The 20,738-nt window shown below is 39.4% G+C and overlaps 1 protein-coding gene across 3 annotated transcripts in view; it reads right to left on the bottom strand.

Moving 5' to 3' along the window:
* DENND1B (DENN domain containing 1B) overlaps nucleotides 1–20,738 on the bottom strand; it is a 505,088-nt gene that overhangs the window by 219,910 nt on the left and 264,440 nt on the right. For all 3 annotated transcript variants that reach the window (XM_029617745.1, XM_029617746.1, XM_029617747.1), the window contains one exon: nucleotides 11,216–11,326. In XM_029617745.1, the coding sequence (XP_029473605.1) occupies nucleotides 11,216–11,326 (111 nt within the window). The remainder of the gene's footprint in view (nucleotides 1–11,215; nucleotides 11,327–20,738) is intronic.

The raw sequence follows: 20,738 nt of genomic DNA, 5'->3' as shown, positions 1-20,738 counted from the left end.
GGTTGGCCAATTATAAGTAAACTGTTGCTGTCACACCACACAAGTGATATATGCCATTCAATGTCCGTGTTTCAAACTGTACATTGGACGCACAAAGCTGGCAATTAAAATGTGTATTATACAGCACAAAAGTTGTATATGCACTAAAAAAAAGTAGAGTCTCCATTAGTAAAGCATTGGCTTGAGTGCATTCACACATTTGAGCAATTAAAAATTCTTTGTCATTCAGCGTTTACATTTAGCCAGAGATGGTAATATCTCTTTGCAGCTTCAATGTAAGGAGCAACAATTTACTTATAAGTGGCAAACCACCGACCTGGCTCATTTAATTGCAGTAATAGAATGAGAAGCTTTTTTATAAGCTAGAACTTTCCTTATAGGCAATATCAGTATTTCCAACAAAGCATACCAGTTTAGCTGCTTAGGTGCTCGAGCACATTTTCTTAGTTCTTGCTGAGGTAAGCTCCATCTAAATAGCAACCCTTTGTCGAGTGACTGTGTAACTGTATTTTCAGATGAAATAAACACATTGATGAAATCTTATATGAACCACGTTTCAGCAAAAATATAACTCTGTGGTAATAATTAGTGGTCTAACATATCTCTATATGGAATGTAAGTTTAGGAACTTCTTTTAACATTTCTAGTTTTGCAGCATTGTTGAGTTAGATACAAACATACATTTACTGGATTTTGTTCAAGGAAATCAAACTTTTGTCACTTTTTATTTCTCTTTATAGAAGTATTAAGAGGTGGACACATTTGATTAATGTAGTTGGTCATCTTTCTAATGTGATCTATTTGTAATTATTTGTAATTTTGCACATGCAACATTTTTGTAGTATTCCTTCTGTATTTGGCATTTTATTATATTGTTTTTGTATTTGTTTGCATAAAACTATTTAAAATACATTTTTGATGATATATTTCTGTATAATTTGGTACATAAGCGTTCCATAAGTGTGTGTATGTGTGTGTGTATATATATATATATATATATATATACGGTATAGAAAAAACTAAAATAAATAAATAAATAGAGAGAGAGAGAGAGAGAGAGAGAGAATAACCATTCTAAAGGAATGAGAGAAAAAGAACACTAATGTAAATGATAAAGTATCTATTAAAAAATCAATCTTTATTAGTTATTTTAAACAATTAAAATGAATGAATACTTTTATATTGATACATATGGTATAAAAGATCCTCTCTTCAACTGTACTGCAAAGAGGTATTGAAATACAGTTCCAGCAAAGAGACTTGAAAAGGTTTCCAACATGATAAGACAACATTGGAAATTCACAGATAATTTGCTGGATTTAACAAGCTGTTAATTAACAATAGTTGAAGTCTTGAGACACTGAATTGGCAAAGCGACATAAAGAGTGGAATCAACAATAGGAGATAGAGTCCTCTTCATTAAATACAGTCCACACTTCATTGCAAGAATAGTTATGACCAATATTTTCCCCCAAGGAAGCCTGGTGAAACAGAGGCTTTTGTAGGGATAGAGAGAATACATGTTATAGCAGAAGTAGAACATAGACTACAGAAACATCATTGGAACAACAGTCCTGTGAAACAGTCCAAAGTATCCTTTCTTGTGGACTGCAATTCAACTGTATCCCCTTTTTAATGAAGGTAACTTCCATGTGTCTCATTTGCAATTCACAAAGTATCTTTCTTGAAGTCCAGCTCTATTGCAAGTACGTCATTGTTTCATTACAAGCACTTTCCATATATTCTGACAATATTTTATGCTGATACTATACATGTTATGAATGAATATCACTGCAGAGAGTTTAGAAGCGGTGTGAATGAGGAATGATTGACTAGGGCAATTGATAAATATATGTGTGTGTTATTGTGCCAATTTTATTTTTTGAATTATTTTTTGAACAGTTTTGATATACTTTGCCATTGTGTAATAAAGCTTGCAACATTAAGCATATTTCAAATCATTTAAAATATTAGTGGTGTTACTTACCCTATTTTAGGGCTCTCTGATGGATATGCCATTTTAGGTATCCACATATTTTTATTTTATTTAAAGCCTAGATCCAATATACCATATCTATCTATCTATAGATATATCTATATATATATATCTATATTATATATAAATACATACACAAACACACTCACATATTCATTTCCCCTCCCCCCCCAATGGCCTAATTTTCCACAGTATTTATACATGTAAAACTGCTTTTTTTATTTTAACTCTGTTTTCCAGTTTTCAAATTATAAGTCAAACTGACATTTACAATATATTGGACAACCCAAAAAAAGGATACATTCCTTAATAAAGAAAATTACAATTCAAAATTTGCCATCCATATAAAACTTCAATTAGGTGACTGAATACATCATAATAAAGAAAATAAGGAAAATGCAAGCTCATATAATAATATAATCTGCTGTACCATAAACCCAATGGAAATATTAAGCTAAGAGGGTACAAGCAAGGGTCTTCCTCTATTCTGAAAAATCCTTCCAAATGGTCAGGATCAAAGAAAAGGTATCTAATTGAACCTTATTTAACAATACATTTATAAGGAAACTGAAGAAGAAATAATACACCTATATCAATTACACATTGCATTTTAATCAAAAAAGCTTTCTGTCTCAGTTGGGTGGCCTTAGCAACATCAGGAAATAATGCCAGTTGTTGGCCAAGAAAACTTTTATCAAGAGCACATTAAAACATTTTTTATGGCCCATATACAATCAAGTTCCATGGCATATACAACAAGCAAAGTAGCAGAACTTTGTATTTCAATCTGGGAGTCTTGAAGCATAGCTGTTAAGTTGCCTAAAACATTTGGGGTGGATTTTAAAAGGGATACGCGCATAACCCTTTTAAACCCGCTCCTGAGTGCGCTGAGCCTATTTTGCATAGGCCTGGCGACGCACGCAAGCCCCGGGATGCGCGTATGTCCCGGGACTTGAATAAACGGGCAGGGCTGTCTGGGGGTGGGGTGGGGGCAGGACAGAGGCCTCCGGCACAGCGGCCATGCCGGCGCGTGCAACCTATGCCTGCCCAGAGGCAGGCGCAACCTATTTAACAAAGGTGAGGGGTGGGTTTAGATAGGGCTGGGGGGGCGGGTTAGGTAGGGGAAGGGAGGGGAAGGTGGGGGGGGTGGAGGGAATAGGGAAAGCCATCGGGGCTCCCCTAGGGCTCGGTGCGCGCAAGGTGCACAAGTGTACACCCCCTTGTGTGCGCTGACCCCGGATTTTATAACATGGCGCGGCTACGCATGCATGTTATAAAATCGGGTGTAGATTTGTGCATGCCGAGTTTAGTGCATGTACCTACTAAAATCTTGCCCTTAGGTTGTAAGGGAAGACTACTAGACGATGGAGCATTCTGTCTAGAACAGTGTTTCTCAACCCTGTCCTGGGGACCCCCCCAGCCAGTCGGGTTTTCAGGATATCCACAATGAATATGCATGAGAGAAAATTTGCATACACTACCTCCATAACATGCAAATTTTCTCTCATGCATATTCATTGTGGATATCCCGAAAACCTGACTGGCTGGGGGGGGGTCCCCAGGACAGGGTTGAGAACCACTGGTCTAGAAGGTAGATAAATGGCCTTGGTAATTGGTGGAACTGAAGCCTGAGGTATTTTTAGAACCTCCTCATAGAATTGCCTAAACAATTCAATTGGGGAAACACTAACAGATTTAGGAAAATTATTCTCAAATGTAATTTCCTGGAACAATTTTCTAAAGCTTCTAATCTTCGTTGAATAAATTGCTGACCCTTAATCAAAGCCACATCACATTTCCCTAAAAACTTACACTGTTTTTCTATAACAGAAGTATGTTCTATGTTACCTTGATCACGCCCCACAAACTGATTTTGAATTTGCCCAACAACTGTACTCACATTTTCAAATTTAGACCCTAAAGATTGTTCCAGTCCCTTAATAGCAGTCCAAAGTGTCTCGAGTGTAATCTGTGCTAGGAAAATTGGCTGATGAAACATTGCCTAAAGCTGGGATCACCAAAGGCTCATTGGTGCTCCTAGCAAGATCCTGAGACTCCATCAAAGCAGGTCCCCTCCCCACAGGAGCAGATTTTAAAAGCCATCTGTGAATGCACGTATCTCCTGGTACACGCACAAGTGAGAAAGCCCAAAAGGGGCGGGGCTTGGTCTGGGTGGGGCAAGAGTGGGACATGGGCATTCTGGGACTTTACCATGAAATGTATGCATAAGTATTTACGAGTACAAACGCGCACCAGTGTCCTCTGCCGCATTACTTTACTACTGTTATGGATGGCGTGCAAGTAAGAAAACAATAAAAATTAGGCTAGTCAGCAGGGTTTTAAGGGTTAGGGCTAACAGGGGGAAAGGAAGGCAATTAAACTAGGCGGGACTGGAAGTCCTATCCCTTAAATGGGCAAACTGGGAATGAAATGGAAAACTAGTAACGGCATCAGCTCACATCCCTTATAAAATTTTCCCACTTACGCGGTAGAGGTGGCATTTGCATGCACATGTCCATATACAACTGTGCGCACATGTACACGCGTATATACAGGTGCATGATATAAAATGGCCGCACCCTTTGGCGCAACCCAGCATACTGTGTGCCTATGTGCTGGTATCAAAGTACCACCTTTATGCGCATAAATGACTTTTTAAAATTACTACAATAGTATGTTACATACGTATGCAACTCCTTTAAAATTCACCTGAAAGTTAGCAAACGACAATATCAGTCATCAAATTGGCCATAGCACAAAGCTTCATATTACTTAAATGATGCAAAACCTTTGGATGCCAAATGAGAGGGCAAGGTAATGGACTGCTTTCTTATCCATGACCGGCTGGTCCCTTCCACTTCAGAGAAAACATCACTGTCTAGATATTTCGAAAGAAAAGATGGATAAGTCCAATGGAACAAGGTCTTGCTTTTTCTCTGCAAATGGTCTAACTGTTTTTAACAGATGGAAATAAGAATTCAGCAAAGATAACAGCTAGGCAAGGATGAAGAAATGAGTGACAGACTTCTATTCTAGTATCAAACTCTATACTGCAATCACTGGCAGAAGAAGACAAAGTATACCCTCAATTAGCTTCAGCCCTTCCACCATACAAATTAAATGGCTACCAGTATCAAACAAGCTGTTATAGCAAAAATAAAACTCTTTTGCTCTATTACACACAGATCTGCAGGAACAGAGTACAAGTTATTTTTCTTAAGTTATCCCTATTCTTTATTGGAAAACACTTTCTGCTCTTTATAGGCAGTTCTTTCTAAGTGCTCATAGGTTTATTGAGCTAATACTTTATAAGCTAAAACAAATATCTTTACAAACAATGGTCATAATATAAGACAACATTTAGACACATGCTTTAAACTGAAGCATCCTTTACACCTGCCACCAACAGACCGCAAAAGATCCACTCTAGTTAACATATTACTGACAGGATGATGAGAAAGCTCCTGTCAGGCGCTGGCCAGTCGGGTGTTGGAGACAAAATGCACAGCCCCAACTGACTAGTTAGAAGAAGTCTGGAGAGGTACAATTATAGAGGCATATGACAAGCCTTCATGCTTGACTGACTTGAGAACCGATGACATGGCTTTAAACAGCAATCCTCACTACCTCCGGTCACAGAACAGCAATAAGTCAACTGATGCACTGTTGTAAAACCATGATTTATTCCTGTGCTTTGAATACTTGAGACTATGGCATGATGTTCTGGTAGACTACCACAGCAGGTTCACTTGGGGCTGAAACATCTAGGGTTTGCTTACAGCATGCATACATTCAATGTTCTAGTTCAACCACACCAGTAGAGCCTAGCACTGCAGCTTAATAATTTCTAGAAGAATAACCGTAAATGAATTAAAGCAATGATTTATCTTTGTTCTTCTCGGAAATAGCTCATGTCCAAATGATAGAAGACTAAAATATAAGCATAAAAATATTCAAAAACATTATCCCATGCTGTACTTAGAACTTGTGGTTTCTTAACCTCATCAAAGCAAAAACATTAAAAAAAAAAAAAAATCATCCTACATAACTTTCATTATTTGTGTTTCTTTGACTTATCAGTACAGTGAACTAGAATTGTTAATGTTAGTTACTAACTGATCCACAAAGCATAATCCTCAGACTATTCAAATTTAAGCACACCAAAGAACTCCAAGCAAGGTTGAAGACAGGCATGTTATTAGCTAGTTAGAAAGCTGTGTTAGTAAGAGAATCAACAGCCCATACACATGACACTATAAAAAGAAAAGAAATGTAGGGAACACACCAGTATGTGTGCTGCAGATCAATCAAATGGAGAGAAGTGAGAGTCTGATAATAGTAACAAAACCAAATTTATAAAATGGTGATACAACAGAGTACTACTAGATAGCAAGACAAAATTACATGGAAATCTCTCTTCCAGGTTTGAATGAAATACAACACATTATTAGTTTAAAAACAGTATTTACTAGTAGTATTTATTTGATCTTGCATCTTAATACTGCATGGAATTTTATGTAGGGAAAACAACAGACTTAAAATCATTTTTTTCTAGATAGATCCAAGCAACTGTGCATCCCCCATCAAGGCTGGCAACGAGAGTGTGAGATAGACCTTGAATTATGTCTTTCTTATCAGTCTTCTTGCCCTGAGATGGTGAACCGAAACAGAGATGATAACATGGAGGTGACATCCCAGCTCAGTCTTCATAGACTGTCATAAACACTTGGTATGAAGTTAATCCTAAAGATAAGAAATAACTCCCTCTATAGTACTAAGCAATTGGTAGGCTAAGTTTTCAAAGAAAATGTAGCTATGAAAGAAGCTGAATTTTGAATTAATTGGGAACCAAGAAAACAGCTAGTGGGCTCTCTGGCTCCTCCTTCTCTTTTTTTCAGTACATAAATAATCACCAGCAGGACACTACTTTTAAATCAATGAATGGGTGTAAATAGCATGTAAAAAGAATAAATGCAGCAAAATTAAAATTTGCCATGAACTGGGGACAGTGCTTCTTTAACAGTCAATAAAGAAAATCCTCACAATTATGTAGTGAGGGATGGTTCACATCTGAAAGCGCAAAAAACCAAAACTGAGATGTCCAACACCATGCCCTTCTCATGAGGCAAAGCATTTATCGTGTAAATAAATCTAAAGCAAAACTGAGGGACAGCAGGAGGAGAAAGCTTTACAGGGTAAATTTTCCTTCTGACTAAAAATAATCACATTATCTTAAACTGCCCAAATATTTTTGTTTTTCTCTGGATCCATTTAATGGTCTTTCTATACGTTCCTTGTGACTTCCATCAGAAGCACGTATTTGTTTTCCCAAGGCAAGCATTCAAATATTAGGTTGTATAGTTACATAGTAGATGAAGGCAGAAAAAGACCAAAGGACTATTCAATCTGCCCAGCTGTACCACACTGCAAGAAAATATCCCAGCCACCAGCCAAAGATGCTGGATTGACTGTAGGATATCAAACTTTATCCAAGTCAGATTTTGTTTTCTTTTCTCATTGGTAGATAACCATTAAATTACCATTCTAAATTCAACACCCAGTCTCCCCCATAATGTCTCACCTCCAAATGGCAAATGAAATTTAATGTGGATAAGTGCAAGGTGATGCATATAGGGAAAAATAACCCATGCTATAATTACACAATTTTGGGTTCCATATTAGGTGCTACAACCCAAGAAAGAGATCTAGGCGTCATAGTGGATAACACATTGAAATCGTCGGTTCAGTGTGCTGCGGCAGTCAAAAAAGCAAACAGAATGTTGGGAATTATTAGAAAGGGAATGGTGAATAAAACGGAAAATGTCATAATGCCTCTGTATCGCTCCATGGTGAGACAGCACCTTGAATACTGTGTACAATTCTGGTCGCCGCATCTCAAAAAAGATATAATTGCGATGGAGAAGGTACAGAGAAGGGCTACCAAAATGATAAGGGGAATGGAACAGCTCCCCTATGAGGAAAGACTAAAGAGGTTAGGACTTTTCAGCTTGGAGAAGAGACGGCTGAGGGGCGATATGATAGAGATGTTTAAAATTATGAGAGGACTAGAACGGGTAGATGTGAATCAGTTATTTACTCTTTCGGATAGTAGAAAGACTAGGGGGCACTCCATGAAGTTAGCATGGGGCACATTTAAAACTAATCGGAGAAAGTTCTTTTTTACTCAGCGCACAATTAAACTCTGGAATTTGTGGCCAGAGGATGTGGTTAGTGCAGTTAGTATAGCTGTGTTTAAAAAAGGATTGGATAAGTTCTTGGAGGAGAAGTCCATTACCTGCTATTAAGTTCACTTAGAGAATAGCCACTGCCATTAGCAATGGTAACATGGAATAGACTTACTTTTTGGGTACTTGCCAGGTTCTTGATGGACTTGATGGACGCTTGGTCTGACCCAGTATGGCATTTTCTTATGTTCTTATGATTTGTAATAATCTAAACAGCAGCCAAAACTAGTGAGATGTTGGCTTAACACCCAGGCTTCTAGGTCCCTGCAGATTTGCTGGACAGTACCTGGCCACCATCAACCTGCCATCATTGACCCAATTGGTTTTCGGTAAGAACCAACCTAGCTACCCCATGGCCTGCATTATTAAGTCATACTTCCTTTATCCGTCCTTTGATTTGTTTTCATCACCTCCCTCCCTGCCTCTGCCCCAGGGCTGGCTTTTGAGGTATGCAAGCGGTGCAGCTGCACAGGACACCATCCCTGAGAAGGTGCTGCTGTATCAGTGCCCCCTCCCCTACGAGTATCCTTCTGCTGTAGTCTTCAGGCTGCAGTGTTTAGCCATTCCAGTTAGAGCCCAATTCCACTTTTCAGTGGGCAGAAGCAGCAGTGCAGGCACAGAATGTGGCTCCTGCAAACCGTGGGAGGTTCACAGACGAGTAGTTCTGCTATTACCACAGCAAAAGCCGAAGCAGGATGCACTTAGGATGCTGAAGCGGAGTGGCTGCAACTAAAGCAGGAAGGAGGCTGTGCAGGAAAAAAGACTCAAATAATCGGGTGATAGGTAGGAGATGGGTCTTGGGAAATTTCTTTCTGTGAGGATCAGCCTGCAGTGAGGGAGAGACAAAAGGACACTGCTGCAGAACAAATGGTTTGGGGGGGAAAGAGGGGGTTGGGGGAGATTGGCGGGAGAAGAGACAAGGATTGGAGCAAGGGAAGAGAGCAGGATACACTGGGAACTATATGCAGGGGGAAGTGAGGAGTGCAGGAGATACTAATGTTAGGCAGAGAATAGGAATAGGAGGAGGGATGGGAAGACACAGGAGAAGAAAGAGGAAAGAGTCAGAGGAAGAGGGTGGGTGGAGGAAGAGGAGGGTGTTGGATAGAGGATGGGGAATGAAAGGGGGGGGCAAAGCAGCACGAGGGGGGCAGGAGGTATTCTGTTGGGGCTGTCAAGCTTCTGCAGTTCTTGTGAGGGGAACTGTTATGTTGGAGTTGCTGAGTCCCAGCAGTTATTCTTGTGTTGGGGGAGAACAACACCAGTTTCGGTTCTCGTACAGGGTGCCAGCAAGCCTAGAGCCAGACCTGATCTAACCTTCAGGGAGGAGAGTGGGTTGTTTGAAATGCTGCAATCTTCCAACGCTGTTGCTATCACGTTCATAGAATATGAGATCAGACAAGGACCATTAAAGCCCATCCAGTCCACCTCACCTTACTTCCCAGTGGAATGGCACAGATCTACTTAGATCCCTGGCTGCTCCTTTACCTTCCCTGCCACTAGGGATCCTCTGCGCTTATCCCATGCTTTCTTGAATTCCAAGACAGTTTTTTTGTCTCTTTGACCACTGCTGTCAGGGGTCCAGTTACAATAGCAGATTGTTTTATGTGAACTGTTTGATACTTTCAAAACTTGTTTAAAGTTGTTTTTTTTACTTTAAATTAAAAAATGCTGCTTAACTAAATTTACAATATTTCTTTTGTTTTTCTAATAGAAAATGTAAATAATTTGAAAAAGCTTTAAAAATGTTTTCTTTAAATTGCTCTATAAATAATTAGTAAAGGTTTTATGAAGCTTCCAAACATTTTTCTATCTGTATACATTTCTTATGTCCCCCTGAAAGTCTGCTCACGAGAATATCATGACATTTGACATTCACTCACACAACCTATTTTCATGTTGATTAAAAATATATAAAAGAATGGACAATGGGAGCACAAATCAAAGAGGGTTTTCAAAATTCCCCCTAGCCCCCCCCCCCCCAAAATCTGCTGTCTTTCAAAGCCTCCAGATTTTTTTTTCCCGCACAAAAAAAAGTATGTGGAGTTAGGCTAGGGGAGTGAAAATAGACATTTCATTTTTAAATCTCTGCGCATGGGTCCACGTACATATTTTGCACCTGCTTCCATGCAGATGCAAAGTGCACAGGTACAAATTATTTGCATTGTGGGTAGAGTCTGAATTTTCAAAGGGAAACTCTATAAGGAGTTTCCTTTTCAAAATAAAGCTTGTAGTCCCAGCATCCAACAGGTACAAAACAGCTCAGCCAAGATTCAAAATTGTCCTTTATGGACCTTTTCTAAGAAAGGCAAAAGCAAAAAAAATAATGTTGGAATATATAAAGAAAACATTTTTTTTTTTTTTTAACAATCTAATGCTACAATGATCTTGTATTTCAGCTATGCATCCTGAAATAAGGAGGTAAACCCTTCAACACAACATTTTAGTATGGAAGCAGCATAAAACTTGTTAACAAAAAATTTCCTTCAAGTTGTAGGTTATTATCAGCCTTAAGAGATGCTCCAAATCACAGTTATTAGAGTATGCACTCCCAAACCACCACTCTACAACAAAGATCTACCTATTATCAGGTTAGGTTAGGAGCTATTATCATGGTTCCCTGATTTCTTTCAAGTAGCTCCAACGGAATAATCCACAAGTGAATAATAAAGAACTCATAATAGCCCTTAAGAAAGCTTTATAGGGCAGAAGGCACCAAAATGAACTCTGAAGAGTTGAAGAACTCTCATCCTTCTGATAAAAAAAAATAATTAACCTGCCTTAATATATCACAGCAGGCCTTATATAAATCAGACTTTTGTACTTCAAGAGCTAGAATAAAACCATATATTAAAAAAAGCACATAGATATTGTCTTTTAAGTACACATGGAACGTATCTAAACCTGCAGAGGTCAGTAGGTCTCTTTCTGAAATGGTCCAGATCTGTGCTTAGAAGGAAATGTGTGAAGTACTTACAGTGCTTAGTTTGCTAGCAGTAATGATGATGCGTCGCTCATGTAGCATACTGGCATAAAGCTGCAGCATGTTGTTCACATCCACAGCAACAAAATACTCAGTCAGATTTCTCTGTTTAATAAAAAAATAAAAATAAAAGGGCATTATGATATTAGCCATTTGTTAGTCAAAATATGTTGTATGAGGCAGTTATTTAATTCATAAATATTCTTTATACCCTTATGGAACAGCTGATGAGGCAGAGCCCCATTAGTAGTTAATGTATGACTCTTTAAAAATGCCTTTTCAGTGTTTTCACCAAATTCATCATTCTAGTCTCCCTCTGCTTTACTGCACTGCACAACCCACGTAAAAACTAGGAAAGTGTGACCTTAACAAAATTGCTCTGACCATAAATTATTTTGTATCTGATGACTCCTTTTATCAACAAATCAAAGGCACTGCCATGGATGCAGCCATGGTTCCCAACAGAAGGACTAGGGGGCACGCCATAAAGTTAGCAAGTAACACAATTAAAATTAATCGGAGAAAATTATTTTTCAGTCAACGCACAATTAAGCTCTGGAATTTGTTACCAGGGGATGTGGTTAGCGCAGTTAGTGTAGCTGGATTTTAAAAAAGGTTTGGATAAGTTCATAGAGGAGAAGTCCATTATCTGCTATTAATCAAGTTGTCTTAGAGAGTAGCCACTGATAATACTGGCATCTGTAGCATGGGATCTACTTAGTGTTTGGGTACTTGCCAGGTACTTGTAAGCCTGGATTGGCCACTATTGGAAACAGGATGTTGGGCTTGATGGACCCTTGGTCTGACCCAGTATGGCAATTTCTTATGTTCTTAATCATATGTTTCATTAATAAGCACTAACCTTCTGACATCATAAGTGGATGCTAATAAGTCAAAAAGCTGTGATAGAACAATTATAACTTCAAAGGCACAAAATTTAATCATATACCAATATTTATGATATTTTGTATATTTTTCTTGCAAATAAAAACAATTTAATAAATGAATCTCAGTCTACAACATGGTTAGAATGGCCCAGAAAATAAAATCCAATGTACTGAAACCTATGGTGGAAGTAGAAAATGCCAACAAATACTGTATATGCTGGAGCAAAACTGGACAAAATGTCCAACACTAACAGTGTTTCGGCATTGGTAGCACCTACATCAGGGACCACCAGGAGGCACACTTTGTGAGAAGTGAACCACTGTTTCAAAGCACACAATGGAACACCGGCTGCATCTGTTACACTTGTTGTAAAATCTTAGTTTTATTGGTATCAGACAGGTTGATCTAAGGTGTGCAATGCTTTGAAACTGCATTTTAAATTTGCTACCAGGTAGTTTCATAGAGATTTAAAACTAATTTAAGAACATATGGAATATGTTGCCAGAGGATGTAGCCAAGGGTAATATAATAGCTTAGTTTTTAAAAGATATGGACAGGTTTCAGGAGGACAGGTCAATTAATTATTAGCAGATAGGTGTCTCCATCTCTTGCTTCTGGGAATAATGGAATGTCTGCTCGACATTTATTTTCCTGATCGTCCAGAGCAAAGGGGTCATTAATACTTTGTTTCCAATTTCTAAAGGCACAAAGAAACACAATTCTACTGATATTCATGCATTGATATATTAAATATTTAAAGGTTATCTCTTAAAATAACATATGGTTTTCGCTTCAAAAGTCCGTGTCGGGTTGTTCCTAATGATAGAGTCAACGCTCTGCAGCGATAAGTGCGCTTTCTGCTATCATTTAAGTGCTTCTTTTGCTAAAACACGTTGTTCCAAAGTGGGTGGTTACCGATGATTAAAAATACAATTTACAGTCTCATGTCTAACCTTTGACTGTAAGGTGAGTTTAACCGTGAACAGTGGTGACACCAGGGAGCTATTCTCGCAACGGAAAAAGCTCTTAAAAATTTATGAGGTTTCCGCTCACCAACAATTACAAAATATATATATAAAAATATAAAAAAATCAAAAATTAAAAGTTAAAAAATTAAATTAGAAATTTGTGCACAAACACCTATCAGCTGTTAAAGATGATGTTTTGTTGATTCATAAGATTCAAATTACAGACACAAAGTTTGGAAAATTGTTTAAGTTTGGAGAAGATTTATATGATAGCTGGGATGTATCAAGGGTAGGGAGTAGGTGGTATCTACCTTTTTGTTCCACCCCTGCAGTGATTGGGATAAACAGGCCCGGATTTAGGCATTGGCAACAAACAATTACCTAGGATTCCAAATACCCAGGTCAAAGAGGAGAACAACTGTGCCAAGGAGAAACCTCTCCAGAAATCCACTTCAAAGGGGCACTGCTATAGCATTCTGGGACTTTAGGGGGTGGTGGGGGGGGAAGGGACATTCCCCAATTTTCAATCTTCAGGATCTCCCACCCCCACTCTCTCTATGGGTACCACTCTCTTAAAACTAGCCCTCGGGCTAAATAAGTATTTTATTGGAATAATGGGGGAAAATGGGATGAGGCAGTGATGGCATGCAATGTCATAGGCTTAAGATCTCTTGTAAAAATTTCTCTCCCATGGAAGATCCAATACTGAGAGGGGCTGTGATCAGGGATTACACTGAAGGGGTATGGAGGAAAAGAGTGTTCCCCTTCTTCACAAAAATAAAATGAACATTTCCCTGTTCTATCCCACAGGATTCAGCAGTTATCTCTGGGGTGGAAGCACCACATACAGTTGAGGCCCTCTTGTCAGTCAACTAGTTTGTAATCTATGCACTGCTTTGGCATCCACTTCCAAGCTTCTTATTTTGCTCACTAATCTCCTATGCGAGACTTGCTGAAATCCAAGTAAATCATATCTAGTGCTCTTCCTCGATCTAATTCTCTAGTCACCAAATCAAAAAAAAAAAAATCAATCACATTTATCCAACAGGACCTTCCCCTGGTGAATACATGCTGCCTTGGATCCAGCAGCCTACTGGATTGTAGATAGTTCACTATCCTTTCCTTCAGCAGAGTCTGTAGTTTTCAGTGTATTCTCTGCTCCCACACTTGTGAAGATGGACAACCACCACTCTTCTTCAATCTTGTGGCACCACTCCTGTTTCTAGGGCTCTACTGGACAGTTCTTTTAGCAGACCATCCACCACATCTCTGAGTTCCCTAAGTATCCTGGCTTATATCTCGTCCTGCCCCTTGACCTTGTCTACTTTCAGTTTTCCTAGCTCTTCCCATATATTCTCTTTTGTAAATGGAGGTTCATCTACCCCCATCTACAGTCTTGTCAACCAAGAATGGTCTTTCTCCAGGGTCATCTTTAGTGAAGTATTTGTTTAACATTTCTGCCATTTCTTCATCTCTTGCCACATATTGTTCCTTGTCGCCTTTCAATTTCACTATACCACTTCAGACTTTCCTTCTTTCTCTGATATGTCTGAAAAATGTTTTGTCACCTCACTTTACCTCTTTGGCAATCCTTTCTTCCACTTGACGTTTCGCTTTCCTGATTTCTTTCTTTGTTTCCCTCAGTTTCACCAGATATTCTTCCCTGTGTTCCTCTTTTTGGGATCCTTTATTTTTTCAGTCACCTCCTTTGAGAACCAGATCAGTTTCTTAATCCTGTTACTTTTATTTTTTTTCTAATACATAGATTTGCTGCTTTAAATCTACCTATTAGTTTCATGGAGTGTCCCTTAGTCTGAATATAATTTGAAAGGGAAAATAACTGTCCCACGCTACTCATGATTTTATAAACCTCTATGATATCCCCTCTGTCACTTCTCCAAGCTGAAAATTCCTAACATGTTCCCTATTCCGTTAATATTTTGTGTTGCTCTTCTTTGTACCTTTTCTAGCACCACTTTACCTTTTATGAGATGGGGTGACCATAATTGTATACAATACTCAGCATCATGGATTGATAGAGGCATTACATTATTCCCCATTTTATTTTCCAGTCCTTTCCAAATCATTCCTAACATTCTATTTGCTTTATTGACTGCTGCCGCACACTGAGCGGAGGATTTCAACATATTTTCCACAATGACTCCAAGACCTTTTTCCTAAGTAGTGACTCCTAACATGGAAACCAGCACTGTGTAGATATAGTTAGGATTTTGTTCCTTATGTACATTACTTTGTACTTGTATATGCTAAATTTCATCATCCATTTAGATGCTCAATCCCTGAGTTTCTCAAGGTCCTTCTGCATTTCCTCACAATCTGCTTGTGTTTTAAGAAGTTAAGTTTGAATACATTTTTTTTATCATCTACAAATTACATCACCTCACTCATTGCTCCCTTTTCCATTAATTACCTTTTTCCATTTGAAAAAGTGATCATTTAGTCCTACTCTTTGTTTCCTGTCTTTTAGCCAGTTATCAAGACACAATAGGACATTGCTTTCTATCCTATGACTTTTTAATTTCCCAAGTATTTTCTCATAAGAGACTTTGTACATGTCTTCTAAAAATTCAAACACACTATATCAAATCATTCACCTTTATCTAATTTATACCTTCAAAAAATAACAATCAGATTTGTAAACCATGATTTCCCTTTGCTAAAACCATGTTGATTCTTCCCCATTAAATCATGTCTATCTATATAGCCAGTAATTTTCAGTTCCATATTCAGCTGCTGGTTGGCAAGGAAAGTTAACTGGATAAACTTATCAGGCTAAATTAGCCAGGATATTCAGCGGCACAAGCAAACCTCTGAATTTACTTGGCTATCTTAAAATTAACCAGTTAAGTTTATGTAAGCCAGATAACACTGAAAATCAAGGTTTATCCAGCTAACTTAACCAGTCTTGCCCCAGAGTGCCCTCACCCCAGACTTATCTGGCTAACATTTTAGAAGAAACCTAATCTTCATCCAACTTAACCAAACTACTGATCAGTCTCAAACCTTTCTTTCCTCAGCAAGAGCATAGAGAAAGCGGTACTAGTTCAGCTCTCTATCTGTTAACCATCAAAGCCCTAGACCCCTACCAATCTGGCTTCCATCCATATCACTGTACTGACACCATAAAAATCAGCCTGGTTTACTAACATCGACTGAATTTAGATGATGGACAATCTACATTATGAATACGCCTGGATCTCTTAGTAGCCTTCAATACAATACAATACTTCATACTTCTGAGCATCCTAACTCACAATCGAACTTTTATCCAAAAACATCATAATAACTTCTCTCCAACCAGAACTTTCAAACCCTCCTCCTCCCACTTAATGATTATTTCTGGACTTTTTGCACAACTGTTAAGAAAAAATTTAAATTTTTGTAAACCGTTGTGATGGCTCTACCGAATGACGGTATATAAAACTCAAATAAATAAATAAATAAAATAAATTACAACCTCCTCATCCCCAAACTAGGTGACTTGGGAGTGACAAGCCTGGTTCTGGCCTGGTTCATTCAAAAATTGGAAGAAGGATCCAACAGAAGAAAATAGGATAAAGCATAAACGTTGGCAAGTTAAATGTAAGACATTGATAAGACAGGCTAAGAGAGAATTTGAAAAGAAGTTGGCTGTAGAGGCAAAAACTCACAGTAAAATTTTTTTTAAAATATATCCGAAGTAGAAAGCCTGTGAGGGAGTTGGACCATTAGATGATCGAGGGGTTAAAGGGGCACTTAGAGAAGATAAGGCCATCGCAGAAAGATTAAATGATTTCTTTGCTTCGGTGTTTACTGAGGAGGATGTTGGGGAGTTACCCGTAATGGAGAAGGTTTTCATGGGTAATGATTCTGATGGACTGAATCAAACGGTGAACCTAGAAGATGTGGTAGACCTGATTGACAAACTGAAGAGTAGTAATCGCCTGGACCAGATGGTATACACCCCAGAGTTCTGAAGGAACTAAACAATGAAATTTCAGTCCTATTAGTAAAAATTTGTAACCTATCATTAAAATCATCCATTTTACCTGAAGACTAGAGGATAGCAAATGTAACCCCAATATAAGGGCTCCAGGGGTGATCCGGGAAACTACAGACCGGTTAGCCTGACTTCAGTGCCAGGAAAAATAGTGGAAAGTGTTCTAAACATCAAAATCACAGAACATATAGAAAGACATGGTTTAATGGAACAAAGTCAGCATGGCTTTACCCAAGGCAAGTCTTGCCTCACAAATCTGCTTCACTTTTTTTAAGGAGTTAATAAACATGTGGATAAAGGTGAACCAGTAGATGTAGTATATTTGGATTTTCAGAAGGCGTTTGACAAAGTTCCTCATGAGAGGCTTCTAGGAAAAGTAAAAAGTCATGGGATAGGTGGCAATGTCCTTTCGTGGATTGCAAACTGGCTAAAAGACAGGAAACAGAGAGTAGGATTAAATGGACAATTTTCTCAGTGGAAGGGAGTGGGCAGTGGAGTGCTTCAGGGATCTGTATTGGGGCCCTTACTTTTCAATATCTTTATAAATGATCTGGAAAGAAATACAACAAGTGAGGTAATCAAATTTGCAGATGACACAAAATTGTTCAGAGTAGTTAAATCACAAGCAGCTTGTGATAAATTGCAGGAAGACCTTGTGAGACTGGAAAATTGGGCATCCAAATGGCAGATGAAATTTAATGTGGATAAGTGCAAGGTGATGCATATAGGGAAAAATAACCCATGCTATAATTACACAATGTTGGGTTCCATATTAGGTGCTACAACCCAAGAAAGAGATCTAGGCGTCATAGTGGATAACACATTGAAATCGTCGGTTCAGTGTGCTGCGGCAGTCAAAAAAGCAAACAGAATGTTGGGAATTATTAGAAAGGGAATGGTGAATAAAACGGAAAATGTCATAATGCCTCTGTATCGCTCCATGGTGAGACCGCACCTTGAATACTGTGTACAATTCTGGTCGCTGCATCTCAAAAAAGATATAATTGCGATGGAGAAGGTACAGAGAAGGGCTACCAAAATGATAAGGGGAATGGAACAGCTCCCCTATGAGGAAAGATTAAAGAGGTTAGGACTTTTCAGCTTGGAGAAGAGACGGCTGAGGTGGGATATAATAGAGATGTTTAAAATCATGAGAGATCTAGAACGGGTAGATGTGAATCGGTTATTTACTCTTTCGGATTGTAGAAAGACTAGGGGGCACTCCATGAAGTTAGCATGGGGCACATTTAAAACTTATCAGCGAAAGTTCTTTTTTTACTCAACGCACAATTAAACTCTGGAATTTATTGCCAGAGGATGTGGTTAGTGCAGTTAGTATAGCTGTGTTTAAAAAAGGATTGGATAAGTTCTTGGAGAAGTCCATTACCTGCTATTAAGTTCACTTAGAGAATAGCCACTGCCATTAGCAATGGTAACATGGAATAGACTTAGTTTTTGGGTACTTGCCAGGTTCTTATGGCCTGGATTGGCCACTGTTGGAAACAGGATGCTGGGCTTGATGGACCCTTGGTCTGACCCAGTATGGCATTTTCTTATGTTCTATGTTCACCTCCTTCCTGTACACACCCAGTCTTTATCCCTACAAACAGCTATCTGTGGTGTACTGCAGGATTCTATCCTTTCACCTACATTATTCAACATTTAACTGGCCTTACCCTTGGCAAACTCATCAGAAACCTTCACACCAAAATTCTACTCCTATGTAGACAACATACAATTACTAGTTAGCATAAAAGTAGACTCAGTTATTGCCAACTTTAACAATTGCTCAGCAAAAATTGCCAACTAGCTATACTTGTTACGCTTGGGCTCCGGTCAGGAGTCGTGAACACCACCCAGCAGGGTGGCTCCAGGTGGAGAGAGACAGGAAGCTAGAAACAGTGTCAGGTTCCAGGCTGGGTCAGGGCAGGCAGCAAGTATCAGAGTCTGGGTTCAGGCTGGGTCAGGGCAGGCGGCAAGTAGCAGTGTCTAAGTACAGGCTGGGTCAGGGCAGGCAGCAGTCAGCAGTGTCTGGGTCCAGGCTGGGTCAGGGCACAGTAAGCAGGGCAAGGCAGGTCAGAAGGCCCGTAGGCCACACACACACACACAGAAGGCCCGTAGGCCACACACCAATAGCGGGGCAAGGCAGGTCAGAAGGCCCGTAGGCCACACACACACAGAAGGCCCGTAGGCCACACACCATAAGCGGGGCAAGGCAGGTCAGAAGGCCCGTAGGCCACACACACACACAGACAGAAGGCCCGTAGGCCACACACCGTAAGCAGAGCAGGCAGGTCAGAAGGCCCGTAGGCCACACATACACAGAAGGCCCCGTAGGCCACACACCGTAAGCAGAGCAGGCAGGTCAGAAGGCCCGTAGGCCAGGTAAGAAAAGCGAGGAAGAAGGCCCGAAGGCTGCGCAGGGCAAGGCAAGGAAAGGCCCGAAGGCCGCGCAGGGCTAGAGCAGGGAGCCCAGGTGAGCTCGATGCCGAAGCACCGAGGGAACTGTCAGGCAGGGTTATAAGTGCCAACCCAGAACATAGAGTGGACAGGGGAGATGGCCTGGGCCTGTCAGGAGAGCCAGCACTAGAGGGACCCCTGGTGGTGAGGCGGTTGCACTGCAGCCAAAACTGTAACAATACCAAAAACAAATTGAGGCTAAACCCAAAAAGCAGGCATGTTATGAATCAAGAAGAAAGAACTGACGTGATTCGATGTAGAGTCTAGGCTTTATTCTAGACTCTCAATTTACCACAAAAGCCCAGATTAAAAGAATATCCAAAACAGCCTTTTACTACCTCCACCAGTTTTGCCATCTGTGACTGTTCCTGGATGAAAATGTCTTTGTGACAGTTAGCCAGGCTTTGATAATCTCTCACCTAGATTATGTAATACCTACACTGGAATCCTAAACATCCTGAACCATTATAAACAATACCACAGCCCACATGATAATTAAGACAAATAAATTTGACCATACAGCCCCATTCTAAAAATCCTGCACTAGCTCTTGATACTTTATTGAACTAATTTCAAACTACTGGTCCCAGTCTATAAAACATTCAAAGGTATGACACCTACCTACCTCATGAGATCTCTCATCACCTATATATCGACTCGCCCACTATGCTCACAAACTCAGGCAGGTCTAGTGATGCCCTCACCTATGTGCCTCGCTGGCACTAGGATAAAAACCTTTGGAGGCTCTGTTCCCACACTGTGAAACTCCTTACTGCTTCACATCAGACACACCCAAAATTACCTGTCCTTTAGGAAACCTGGCTCTTTGAAGCATCATTTGCTATCAACTGATGACACAAACACTACTGAAGGCTCTGCACAGGATTTAAAATGACATAAGCCACATCAAAACCCTGTACACAGTGCCAAAGAACTCTGTATATAGTTCAGGGATAAGTAACCAATATATCCCTCTATACCTAGTATGTAATCCATTGTATTGTTCTATACCTATTATGTAACCATGTTAACATTATATATTAGTCATATATCCATAGCAACCTTCTATATCAATGATAATCTACTATTCTCTAGCATGTTATATTTCAAATAAAGGTCATGTAACCACAGTAACCTTGACAACAAAAGATAACCCCCTATTTACTATCATGTTACACCATAATTACTTTGCTATAATATA

The sequence above is a fragment of the Rhinatrema bivittatum genome, chromosome 10, assembly GCF_901001135.1.
Source record: "Rhinatrema bivittatum chromosome 10, aRhiBiv1.1, whole genome shotgun sequence".
Lineage (NCBI taxonomy): Eukaryota > Metazoa > Chordata > Amphibia > Gymnophiona > Rhinatrematidae > Rhinatrema > Rhinatrema bivittatum.
Note: the sequence above shows the minus strand (reverse complement) of the source record. Positions and strands in the feature narration are given on the sequence as shown.